Genomic DNA, 12,652 nt, shown 5'->3' on the forward strand with positions numbered 1-12,652 from the left:
ATCTAAGGAGCCTGGTAGGGCATCCCATCTCCACTGGGCAGCAACAAGGCCTCTCTTGCTCCCTTCCCCATAGTGTCTTTGGACATCACCTGTATGGCCTGACCTTCTGTGACACCCAGTAATAAGAAGCCTCCAGAATCACCATAGATACACACTGTGGTTGTATCAGCAAAGGGCAAATGGAAATTGAGGGCTCTCACCGCCACCCACTGGTAACGAGGCCACCCCTAGCAGTGTCAGCAGAGGCGGAGTGTTTCCTTCCCACTGTGGCGGTCAACAAAGGTTGCCGTGGACCCTGTCCTACAGTGGAGCATATCCAGGACAAGATATAAAGGAGAGCTAGTATCTCACTCGAGAAGGTCCAAAAGATACAATTTTTAGACCCAAACCACACATATACCAAGAACCAGAAAATCTTGAACTGAATGGAGGAAAGACAAACTGCAGATACAAAATGTGAAGGTATTGACAAAGAAATTAGAACAGCTAAAAGGAATTTGAAAAGACTAAAGGAGGTATAAAACTACACTAATTACTGGGTGCTTGTGGCTCATATCGGTAGTCCTACCTACTCAGGGAGCTGAGATCTCTGTCATGTGCATATGCATGTGCGCACATGCACACACACACACACACACACACACACACACACATACACACACATACTACTGAATCAAGGCTAAAGTATTAGTAGATGTGTGCATGTGTATATTGATGGATTAAAACATGAAATTCAGTAATATGCTCTCAAGTATGTCTAAATGAATTTTGATAAGATGGCCAAAACAATTCTAATGGGAGAACGCTAATAGCTTTTTCAGCCAATGGTGTTGGAGTCATTGGGCACCCACAGGCAAAAATAAGAGAAAAGAAATCCAAGGACATAGGGGATCTAGGAGTGTCAATAAGTTGAGTTGGGATTAACCTTACCTTGGGTTACAAAAATAAAATTCAAGAAGAGCCTGGTGATGCTTTCTTACCTTCCCCAGCCTCTCTGTATGACAGGATGATGGGAACCAATGCATTGGTCTGCTTTCCATTGGTTTAACAAATGGCTGAAAGAATTATTTAATAAAGAGAAAAGGTTAGCCAAGTGTGGTGATGCACATGTGTAATCTCAGCAAGAGAGAAAGGCCCAGGTACCCATATCCTTCAAGGATGCAATACTCCACCCAATGACCAGAAGTCCTCCCACTTGGCCCACCTCTTAAAGGGTCCACCACCTCCAGTGGCACCAAGCTGGGGAAGCCTCTAACACTTAGGACTTTGAGGCAACTTTAATATCCAAGTATGGCAGCCAGTCTGCACAGAGGCTTAACAAGAGCCCCAGAAGAAGTGGCCACATCCCTCCCTGCACAACTGTGCTTCCTGAGTCTTCTGGCTTCCTTTGGATGCAGTAAGGCCATGTCAGCACCATAGGTAGAGAGTTTGTCTGAGCAAGGTAACCACAGGACTGGGTAGCTAGTTGGAGAATCCCAGGTAGCAATAGAAACATTTTCCCATTGGCTGCCCTCAGCATTGGAAGCTTTGTGGTTCAGAAGCTTTGTGGTTCAGGTGTCCCTGCATATTCACTATGCCAGTAAAAATTACCTTTTGTAGCCCTTTGGCTTGTTGATGGGTGTGTGTGTGTGTGTGTGTGTGTGTGTGTGTGTGTGTGTGTGTGTGTGTGTGTGTGTGTGTGTGTGCTTTTCATTTCTGGTCACTTGAGAAAGCCAGCATATAGCTATAGTTAAGCTTTTTAATAAGGCGGAAAGCAGTCTGGCTGGCTTTGGCCTGTCCCTGCCTTCTGCCAAGTCCTGAGTGTTGAACCCACCATTATCACCTTCCTGTGATTCTCCTTCCCTAGGAGCACTTACCTCTGCCACAACACGGGGTGGTGAGGAGAGGCTGCCTTGTCCCTCAGACTAGAGAAGACTCAAGAGGAACTGCTCTCCTTCTCCAGCCTCCTCTCCCTAGAACACTCAGCTGTCACAATGATCCACCTGCCACAGCCTGGGATGTGTCTAAAGCAGGAAGATTTAAAACACCAGAAATGCCCAGCAGGTTGGAAGGGGTTTTTTGTTTTGTTTTAATTGGGAAACATCTCCAGGCAATTTGGAAGAAAAAAAAAAGACTTTGATCTTGAACAACACTTCAGAAGATCAAAGAAAATGACACTGCAGTTAACACTTCCTCCTCTGCTTTCACATGAACTATAAATAAGACTGTCTCACCTGTGGAGACCCAGAGCTCACACCTGGAGCTAGCAACTGGGAGGGGAGGGGACAGAGCCGGTGGACAGTACGGATTAGAGATAAGCTTTGTTCCAGCCTGGCCTAAGTTTTAGTCACTTTCCTGTTGCAAGGGATGCCCTTAGAAATCGCAGAGCCAATACTTTTTTGCTAACGCTGACAGAAATACCTTAAACTAGGAGGTAGTGCCTCTGCCCATCAATTTTACAAGGCAATAATGCATATCCCAAGTGGCTAAAGTCTGAGGCAGAAGGCAGAGCACTTCATCAAGATGAGAGAACTGGGTTGTTGCTGGGGGAAACTGTTCTCATCTCATGCTGCTATTCCTCTGCATTAATAAGCTTTGTTCATCTTCTCTGACACTGGAGGGCCAGCTCAGTCCTTTTGCTTCATCTTCTGGCTTATTATGCAGTTCAGGCTATGAATCCAGGCTGCCTGCTTCCATAAATCGCAAGCAGTCTCCGTTCATACTGTTGCTGGTCCCAGTGGGCTTAGGCTCCTGGGAATCAAGGCTCTCTGAACTCTTTAGTTCTACAAATGCATTTACAGTCTCAATTCTGGGCCAGGCACAGTGAGGAAATCCAAGGTACATGAGCTACAGTTCCTGCTGGTGTGACCATGTTATGATAAGAAAGTCCTATGGCCAGAGTATAGGAGAGGGGAAAGCACACAGCCTTGGGAATGCAAGATGGGAAAAAGTAACTTCCAACGGAGGGAGAATGGGGAAGAGCCCCAGCTGAGGTTCCCATACAAAGATCTTTCGAGAACATAGCCCTGTCAGCCTGGAGTTGCTGGGGGAAAAAAAAGTGGGGGTGGGGGTTGGGAGGCAGGCTAGATAGGGCGATGCAGAAATCCTATGCACAGTCACACATTGCTTTAATAATAAGGACACACTGTGGCAAATGCTTTGTCATTTTGCAGACTCTCAGAAAGCACTTACCCAAATTTAGATGAGATAGTGAATCACTCTACACAGCTTGAAGCAATCAAGATATACAGTAAATATGACATGCGAGCTGGCTGTTGGTTTTACAGCAAACTTTTTTTAAGTACAAATAGAATCTACTGATAAAATAATGATGTATGGTATAGTAACAGATATGCTAGTAACAAAGCAATTTACTATTGCCAGGGATTATGCACTGTACGTGTTCATATATACTGTACAGTATATACATACATGCATAGTGCATATATTATATACATAATGAAGGTGTGAGGCTTTCCTAAAACTGGGAGCACAGTTAGATTGTTTGTAATGTATTGCTGTACAATGTCAGGATGCCTGTGACATCCTGAGTGATAGGAAATTTTCAGCTCCTTTGTCATTTTATGGGGTCACATGTGGTCTGTGCTAGCTGAAACTTTGTTACGTGGTACATGGCTTGGAGTTTAAAAAATATCAATATTAGCCAGTATCTGTGGCTCACAGCTGTCATCCTAGTTATTTAGAAGGTGGGGGGAGATTTGAGGATCAAGGTTCAAAGCTAACCCCAGGAAGGAAAGCTCATGAGACTTTTACCTCCAAGTAACTACTAAAAAGCTGGAAGTAAGGTATGGCTCAGGTTGTAGAGCACTAGCCTTGAGTGAAAAAGCTAAAGGACAGCACCCAGGCTCTGAGTTCAAGCCCTAGGTCTGGTGCTCACACCTACACACACACACACACACACACACACACACACACACACACACACACACACATATTTTGAAGTTATTTTCAAGTAAAATAATCTTGTTGACAGCATATAGTTTAATGAATTTTTATCCGCTGACCTTTATTCACAAAATGGCAACAATTTCCCCTCCCCATTTTGACAACCAAAAGGCCTCTGAGCATTGCCAAGTGCAAAAATCATACACAGTAAGAACCACTATTTTCAGGTAAGTCTGAAGGAGGGAAATTACTGGATAATATGTAAATATTTTTCTTTATATTGATTTTTCTAAGAATTTTGATATGGTGTAGTTACATTTTCCAGTCTCCTCGGAACTAGTTCTTTGACATCAATTGGAATGAAGAAACTTTACCACCACAGAGTGTCTTTCCTATGTATTTGCATACATTGTGAATCATCTCAGGGTTACAAATTTTGCTTTCAGTCATTAAATGTATTTTTGGGAGGGGGGGGTCTGGTCATGGGGCCTAAACTCTGGGCCTGGGCGCTGTTCCTCAGCTCTTCACCTCAAGGCTAGTGCTCTACCACTTGAGCCACAGCGCCACTTCCAGCTTTTTGCTTATGTGGTGCTGAGGAATCGAACCCAGGGCCTCATGCATGCAAGGCAAGCGCTCTACCACTGAGCCACCTTCCCAGCCCCTCATTAAATGTATTTTAAAAGAATCCATAATAACAATAGTCTATTGTATTTACTCAGATATTTACTATTTCTGTTAACTTTTTGTTTCCTTTTGACTGAATATTTATTAAAGTAGACCTGTGAGCAAGAAATTCTTAGTTTTCTTCACTGGACATTTCTCTCTCTCTCCCCCCTCTCTTCCTTCCTCCTTCCCCCCTCTCTCTCTTTCTCTCCTTCCTTCCCTCCTTCCTTCCTTCCCTCTTTCCTTCCTTCCTTCCTTCCTTCTTTCTTTCTTTCTTTCTTTCTTTCTTTCTTTCTTTCTTTCTTTCTTTCTTTCTTTCTTTCTTTCTTTCTCATTGTATCAGTTCTGGAGCTTGAACTCAGGGTGCTCTCACTTGGCTTTTTCTGCTTAAAGCTGGCGTTCTACCACTTGAGCCACACATCCACTTCAGGCTTTTGCTGATTGATTGTAGATAAGATTCTCAGGAACTTTTCTGCTCAATCTGGCTTTCAACCAAAATGCTCAGCTCTCAGCCTCCTGAGTAGATAGAATTACAAACATGAGCCACATAGCTTCACTGGACATTTCTTTATTTCACCTTACTCCTGAAGAATGGTTTTCCTTGATGTAAATGCTGGTTTGTCAGTTGTTTCCGTAGATTAAAATTTTTGTCTCTGGACTCTAGTTCCTGATGAGAAATTCAGTTATCATTTTTATCATTAAATGCTCAAGAACTTTTCAGTTGCCTTCTTCCATCTCTTTTACCAAAACCTTTTGATATAGTATCATAGTCCCTGAGGCTCTGCTTCTCTTTATGTTTTTCATTCTACCTTTTCTTGTTCAGATAAGAACATTTATGTTACTTTGTTTTCTAGTTCACTGATTCTTTCCTCAGACGCTTTGGTTTTGCTGTTGAACTCACTTTTATTTTGATCATTGTAGTTTTCACCTCTAAAATTTCTATTTGGTTTTCCTTTATATCTTCTATTTCTTTACTGAAACCCATTCTTTGATCATGTGTTTTGAGAGGGCTTATTAGATAATTGTTTTTAGTTAAATTTTTATTTTCCTTAATTAGTTGTACAAAAGAGTTACCGCTTGACAAATAATGGATATGATGCATCTTGAATAATTTCACCCCTTTCATCATTCTCCCTCATCCCTCCCAACCCAATCTCCTCGATTTTCTTAATTTCATAAGCTATGCATTGGATATTGTTAGATACTGTTTATCATTTATAATTGAAAAGTTTTTTGAAGTCACTGCCAACATTTATGTCATTTCAGTATTTTTCTCTGTTGATGTCTTCTTTCCCATGTTGGTTATATTTCTATTTTCCTTTACTATTCTGAAAAAAAACTTTTACATTTTCCCTAAACATTTTGAGTATTTTGTTATGGTTTAGGATCCTGCTAAAATGCTAGGGTGATGGTTCCCTTTTCTGTTCTAGCAGCAATGGACCTGGGTGTATTTGGTCTGCAAACTACCTTCCCTGCTTTGTGGTTCCAGTGTCCATTCAGACCTCTTCCACATGAGCACCACTTGCTGTCCAGTCTGGCTCTCATCTGTCTGCTAGTTCAATTGCCAGTCTTTTATATACTAATTAGCAGCAAACACACACACACACACACACACACACACACACACACACACACACACACACACACACACACACACACACACTCCTGTTGCTGAGCCCAGAAGTACATAAACAACTGTAAGGCTGCTTTCCCAAGCCCGCCCTCTCCATGACCTCCCCAGTATTGTCCAGTTCCCTGGGGCTCCCTTTCCTCATCATCCAGCTAGAAAACTGGGTTTAGTTATCCTGCTCTGTTCCTCCAGAGACAAACATTATGAGGATCAAAAGGAAAAAGTTAAACATAGCAGCATTTTGGCTGTAGTTTGAATTCTGATCTTCTTCCTCAGTCTGCTTTGACTCTGTAGGGTTTATTTGAGTCCTCAGGTCATGGCTACATCCACTGTCAGAGGTGATCTTGTCTACTACTTATTACCTGAAACCTGAATCTTCAAACTATATCTTTAGAGTTATCTGTCTTATTTACTAAAGTCTGAAAAGTGGAGGTCCTATAACATGGTAGATAAGGCTTGACAAGCTTTTAAATGACATATGACGGGTGACTGAATCAAAACATTTGGAAGGGTTCAAGGTAGGTCATTCTGAAAAGAAGACTTTAAAAGAACAAATTAAGAAACATGCCCTTAGGGATGATATATAGATAGATATAGATATAGATATAGATATGCACCTCAACTGGTTGAAAACAAGGTGCTTAGTTAGCAGTGTCAGCTGGTGAAATGTTTGATATAAGCCAAATTATCATGATAATTTTTGCTCATTTGCTTAAAAATATTATATGGCCACTATACAAGAAAATTCTCTTATTTTGTTTATAAAAGTATAGAGTCTTGGGTGGAGTGGCTCAGGCTACTCAGCTACTCAGGAGGCTGAGATCTGAGGATTGTGTTTCAAAGCAAGTCCAGGCAGAAAAGTCTATAAGATTCTTATTTCCAATTAACCACCAAAAATCCAGAAATGGAATTGTGGCCCAAGTAATAGAGTACTTATTAGTAAAATGAGCTCCCTTCCCATAGCTTAGTCCACTCCTTCCCCTCTCTACAGCTTAGCATGCTCCCTTCCTAGGCAACACTAGGCCCATGTAGTAAAGGCCGTAAATAATCAACCTCCAGCCCCCTTTACCTTGGGATGGTACTTCTCTGAGGCAGCTATCACCATATAAGGCAACAAGAGCCACTTAGAGTGACCTTCAGGTCTGGGCAGTGGCAGGACCCCTTATCTACTATTTGGATAGCAGCCATAAATCCTAGTCCACCATGATGAAGCCCCTGGTCCACATGTCCACACTGGGGTCTCCGCCTCTTAGCCCCTTCTAGCTCCTCCTAAACCGCCTGGGTTACATAGGTCACCTCAGACTGCTTCTTCTCCCTTCTCCCTTGTGAGAAGGAGTCTTGCTAGCCTCCTTTCCAGGCAATAAACCTTTCTTTGTTTTCTGTACCTGGAGGTTTTCATGGTTCTCTGGCAAAGTCTATTTAATGTTTCATTTAATCTTTCAGTACTAGTCTTGAGCAAAAAAATTTCAGGGACAGTGCCCGAGCCCTGAGTTCAAGTCCCAGGACTACACCAAGGGAAAAAATAAAAAATAAAAAGAATAGACTGTAGCTACTTGGGTGGCTGACATTGGGAAGATCACAGTACCAGAAAAGTATACAAAATTTCATTTTAACAGAAGAATCTGGACATGGTGACATATATCTGTCATGCCAGTTATGGCAGAAAGCATAAAATAGGCAGATTATAGCCTGGGCACGTGCCTGGATAAAAAGTGACACCCTATTAGCAATACAATACCTGCCTCGTGCCAGTGCTGAGTTCAAACCTTAGTAACACACAGGACAAAAACAAAAAGACCGGGACTGGATGAATATGAGACATGGAACTTGGAAGGACTAATCTTCCATTTCCTCCCCAGCTCTAGTCTCCATTCTTCTCTGCCTAGTTATGTACCAGGAAGTTGACTCTTGCATGAAAAGAATCTTAGACTCTTTTCTGTTGTTTTCACCAAATACCTGAGAGGGGTATAATATTATAAATAAATAATATTATATTAATTACTATAAATAATATTATAATAATTATTATAAATAAATAATATTATAAATAAATAATAGAAGTTTATTTGGCTCACCATAGTCCTGAAAGCTGGCAAGTTCAAAAGCAGCATGTTACACCTGGTGAGGTCTTCTTGCTGAATCATAACCCAGCAGAGAGCACCACAGAGCAAGGGTGACGGCTAGAGTCTCCCTTTTCTTATAAATGCTATCATGTGGGGCCTACCTTCACAACCTCATTAACCCTAACTACCTTATAAAGGCCTCATCTCTAAATACCATTAACATAAAAATTTTGAGAATTAAGTTTCTAAAATATAAACTTTGGAGGGACACATTCAAATCATGGCTGGATTCGTGTCCATGAATAGCCAGAGATTGGAGAGGAGGAAGAGGGAAATTAGGATCTCTGTCTCCTGTTGCCTCTCTGTGGGGTCACCTTGGGGTTCTATTCCTCAACTGATGGTCTTAGCTCCTCTTGAAGTATCCCTGTTTGTATTGCTCTGTCTTCCAGGATGCAATAGCTCCTGTCCACCTGCTTACCCCCTGCCCTCCCATGCTAGCAGCCCTGTAGTTACCACTCTGGTGTGCTGCATTGTCTCTTGTGGTTTGCCTACATCTTGTCCACACTTTTAATATTTTTTATTATGACCTATTTTTTAAATTATAAATTATGAATTCTTGAACTGTCCTAATGAGAATAGTCAGCGGTGTCTTGGTTGACCCTGGTCGAGGCAGCTTTCTGCATTATGTGTGAAGACTAGATGATTTCTAAGAATACTTGTAGTTCTATACTCCAGATTTCTTGTCCCTGACTTTGCTGTTGTATTTCTGCAAGTGATAAGGAATAACTTTCTGTACCTAACAAATACTTCTTTTGGAGTGCATTTGAAGTTCACCTAAAGACCTGTGATTCCGTTTAGCCCCATAATGTACATGATTTCTTACTTTATCAGGATTTATATTTTCAGGATGTATTTCATTATTCTCTTCAGTTATTCTTACTATAGGGTAAGTGGATACCTTATGAAAGTGCATTTATAAGAAAATATACTGTCCACACAATTACATTATAGCCTTTAGTAAGTTCATATCATATCCAAGGTGTTAAGCCACACTTTCTAGGAAGACAGAATACTTGAGGCTCTTTGTAATGATTCTATTATGTCCAGAAAAGGAAAGAAGAGACTACATTATCCGCATATATAATTGAAAACTTCTTGACTATTGAGTGTTGTGGCCCCTAAGTGACATACCATCTTCTGAAAGGAAGACTAATTCCATTTGACTCAGAATAAGAAGAGTTGTGGTTCTCACAGGGTTTGACAATGAGATTAGCTTCTAAGCAAGTTGCATTGATGCTAGGTTGGTGGGAGATGCCACTTCTTGATTTAAAGAGTAGCCTGTGCACCTAGGGAAGGTGTCCTGGTCCATTTTCAGAGATACACAATGAGGTGTTCATGGTTGAAGTGTGTCCCAATGATACAGAAGGACTTGAGTAGGAGAAGAGATGAAAGAAGATGGCAGCTGGCTGAGGATAGCAATTGGAGCTGGGGATGGAGCTGGGAAGAACGGTCACACTGAGCTCCCTATTTTGTGTGCATTGGGATCAAAGAACAGTAAAAGACGAATGAATGAATTGTTAAATGGCAAGTCACTGCTTGCTTCAGGAAAACTTATTTTTTGTAGCTTGGGTGAACCATGATGTCATGAGGAACCCTGTGTGTAGGTTTCAGAAATGTAAGAGGAACAACGTGTTGAAACAAGATGTAAATGAGAAATGCTATTTTTGTGAAAGTTTACTCAATGGAACCATGCTCAATGGAAACTATCATATTCAGAAAGCACATTAAATGTACTTTTTTATGAATTGAGAAGAGAAACAAATTATACACATATTTTCAAAGCCATTCTGTATGGAATTCTAAGTAACCTGAATGTATGTGGAGAGAACAAGGTGAGGTTACAGACAAAATGAGATGGTGAGTTAAGGGTAAAGTAATACAAAGAACCTGATTATAGTACTCATTTTCTTCATATATATATACAGATACACACACACACACACACACACACACACACACACACACACACACACACATATGCTTTTCAATTTTCCCACACAATGTTTCTTGGTGGTAGGGTTTTTTTTTTGTTTTTGTTTTGGGGTGTGTGTGTGTGTGTGTGTGTGTGTGTGTGTGTGTGTGGTGCTGGTCATGGGGCTTGAACTCAGAGCCTGGGCACTATCTCTGAGCTTCTTTTGCTCAATGCTAGTGCTCTACCATTTGAGCCACAGCTCCCCTTCCAGCTTTTTTCTTTTTTTAAATTGTTAATGGAGTAATGGAGATGAGAGCCTCATGAACTTTCTTGCCTGGGCTAGCTTCAAACTATGATCCTTAGATCTCAACCTCCTGAGTAGAATTACATGCATGAGCAACCAACACCCAGCAAAAATGCAAAAAAAAAAAAAAAAAAAAAAAAAAAGAGAAAAAGAAAGAAAAGAAACACATTCTTCTCATCCAAACTATGACAATTATACATTAAAGAAGTATTTTGTGATTTTATAAAATGCAAAATGGTGTTATTCCTCTTTGCCTCCTACAGTCTGCATTTGCTGATATATCACTATTCATTTCTTTCCTCTTTTCCACCCTTAGTTTTGCCCGCTGTATGGAACCAAGCTAGTATTCCAGGAGAGAGCCTGATATTTAGAACAGAAGCACTTGAATTCCATGACCAGCGTGAGGATCAGGAATCAGGTATGGATGGGCCCCTAGGGTGAAGAAACTTATTATGCACCCATCTTTAGCTCTTTGTTTTCTTAGAAAATAGCCCTGTCAATTTCATATCACTCATGGACTTCATGCCTCTGGAACTTCACATGATCAATGTGTGACAGGATTGTGTTCTACTTCAGAGCTAAGTGACAAGGAGTGTTTCACTGCACTTGATTTTCCTGACATGAGAAGCAGAGAAAGATATTTTTTCCTTGTCAACTCCTCCCAAAACTTTATCGCTCATCCCTTATATTCAGAAGAGGGACCTGTGGTACTGTTATGTCACAGTAACCACAGAATTCAATAGCTACCAAGCACTTGAAAATGCAGGCAGGTCCAGTGACTCACTCCCAAATGCTAGTCTGAAGAAACAGTATAGAACAGCACCATTATTGGTAAAATGCATTGCCGTACCCCTTCCCTGCTGGGCCTTGGCTGAAGCACAAGCAGGAGTGGGGCTCAGTCTCCACATTCAAGGGAGCTCTCTTTCGAGGATAGACAGGGTAGCAGGTAAAAAGTCTTGAACTTCAGAGTTGAAGGACAGGTCCATGCTCATTATCTTGGGTAAAGTATGGTCAGGCAAAATAACGGTTACTCTAATGTGGGCATTGGGCATCTGATGTTGACTCTATTAAGTTAATGCTTGACAAAGCTGAGGCTTCCATAGCAGATTTCCGATGCTAGCTGAGTTGTAGGATGAGCTGCTGCCTTTAACTAGTTCATGTAGACCGTCATTCGATGGCTCACACACACACACACACACACACACACACACACACACACACACACACCCAATACCCAGGCTCCTTCATAACAAAGTCCCTATGCCCAGGGTGCCTAGGTCTCACTCATTCTGTATTTTTTTAGGGATATGTACAGAACAATTACATTCTTTGTTCTTGGAAATTTCAGTGCCCAGGCATTACCCTGTTTCAGACTTCATTAACCCAGACATTTGTGTTTATTTTGCTTCAGATAATTATCAGTCTCATAGAGTCACAGCTGAGGCTCATTTTCAGGAAGAAAATAACCCAACCGTTAATAGTACTATATCTCCATTAAAAACCACTTGGTTTTCCTAAAAAATAAAATAGAATTACACCTCCAATTGGTATATTGTGATGAAAATAAATAGTTGGCTGTGAATTTCCTCCCTTATTTTGCAATTCTTGAAAGTCACCTTAAGGTAGACACAGAGTAGCCTTCTTTGGCCCCCTGGTGTCCTGAGCACAGTGCCTACTCTGAAACAGTGGGGAAGAAACAAATATATGGGGACATGTGGTCAGCTCACACTAAGACATTAACACAAGAGGAAGCTTTTTAGTCTGTGTGTGTTGAGAGAACCACAGCCCAGCTGTGGGTTGCAGATCAAAAAAGGACCCTATTCAATGTGGTGAAAATAATACTTAGAAAAATGTTAAATCAGGTTCTGTTTCCTGCCCTGAGCTCAAATAATAAAACCATGTGAGAAGTAGGTTACAAAGGGCCTTTAGGCGGGGAATGCTCCAGGCAGAGAGTTGCTTAATCCAAACAGCAGGGAGAAAGGCCATTCTTCCACTTTCTCAGAGACTGTAAGGAGCTGCCCATTAACAGTAGTGTTGAAAAAATAAAACCCAAACCTGCACACCTGGAAGCCAGGTGCTAGTGGCTCACACCTGTAATCCTTGTTACTCAGGAGTCTGAGATCTGAGAATCCCAG

The 12,652-nt window shown here is 41.3% G+C and overlaps 1 protein-coding gene across 1 annotated transcript in view; it reads left to right on the forward strand.

Annotated features, from left to right (window-relative positions):
- The window catches only part of Acoxl (acyl-CoA oxidase like), a 366,861-nt gene that overhangs the window by 334,233 nt on the left and 19,976 nt on the right, over nucleotides 1-12,652 (forward strand). The window contains 1 exon segment of the mRNA XM_070013290.1: nucleotides 10,834-10,935. Coding sequence (XP_069869391.1) covers nucleotides 10,834-10,935 — 102 coding nt within the window.

The sequence above is a fragment of the Dipodomys merriami genome, unplaced genomic scaffold (assembly GCF_024711535.1).
Source record: "Dipodomys merriami isolate MVZ:Mamm:240054 unplaced genomic scaffold, mDipMer1.0.p SCAF_90, whole genome shotgun sequence".
Taxonomy (NCBI): Eukaryota; Metazoa; Chordata; class Mammalia; order Rodentia; family Heteromyidae; genus Dipodomys; species Dipodomys merriami.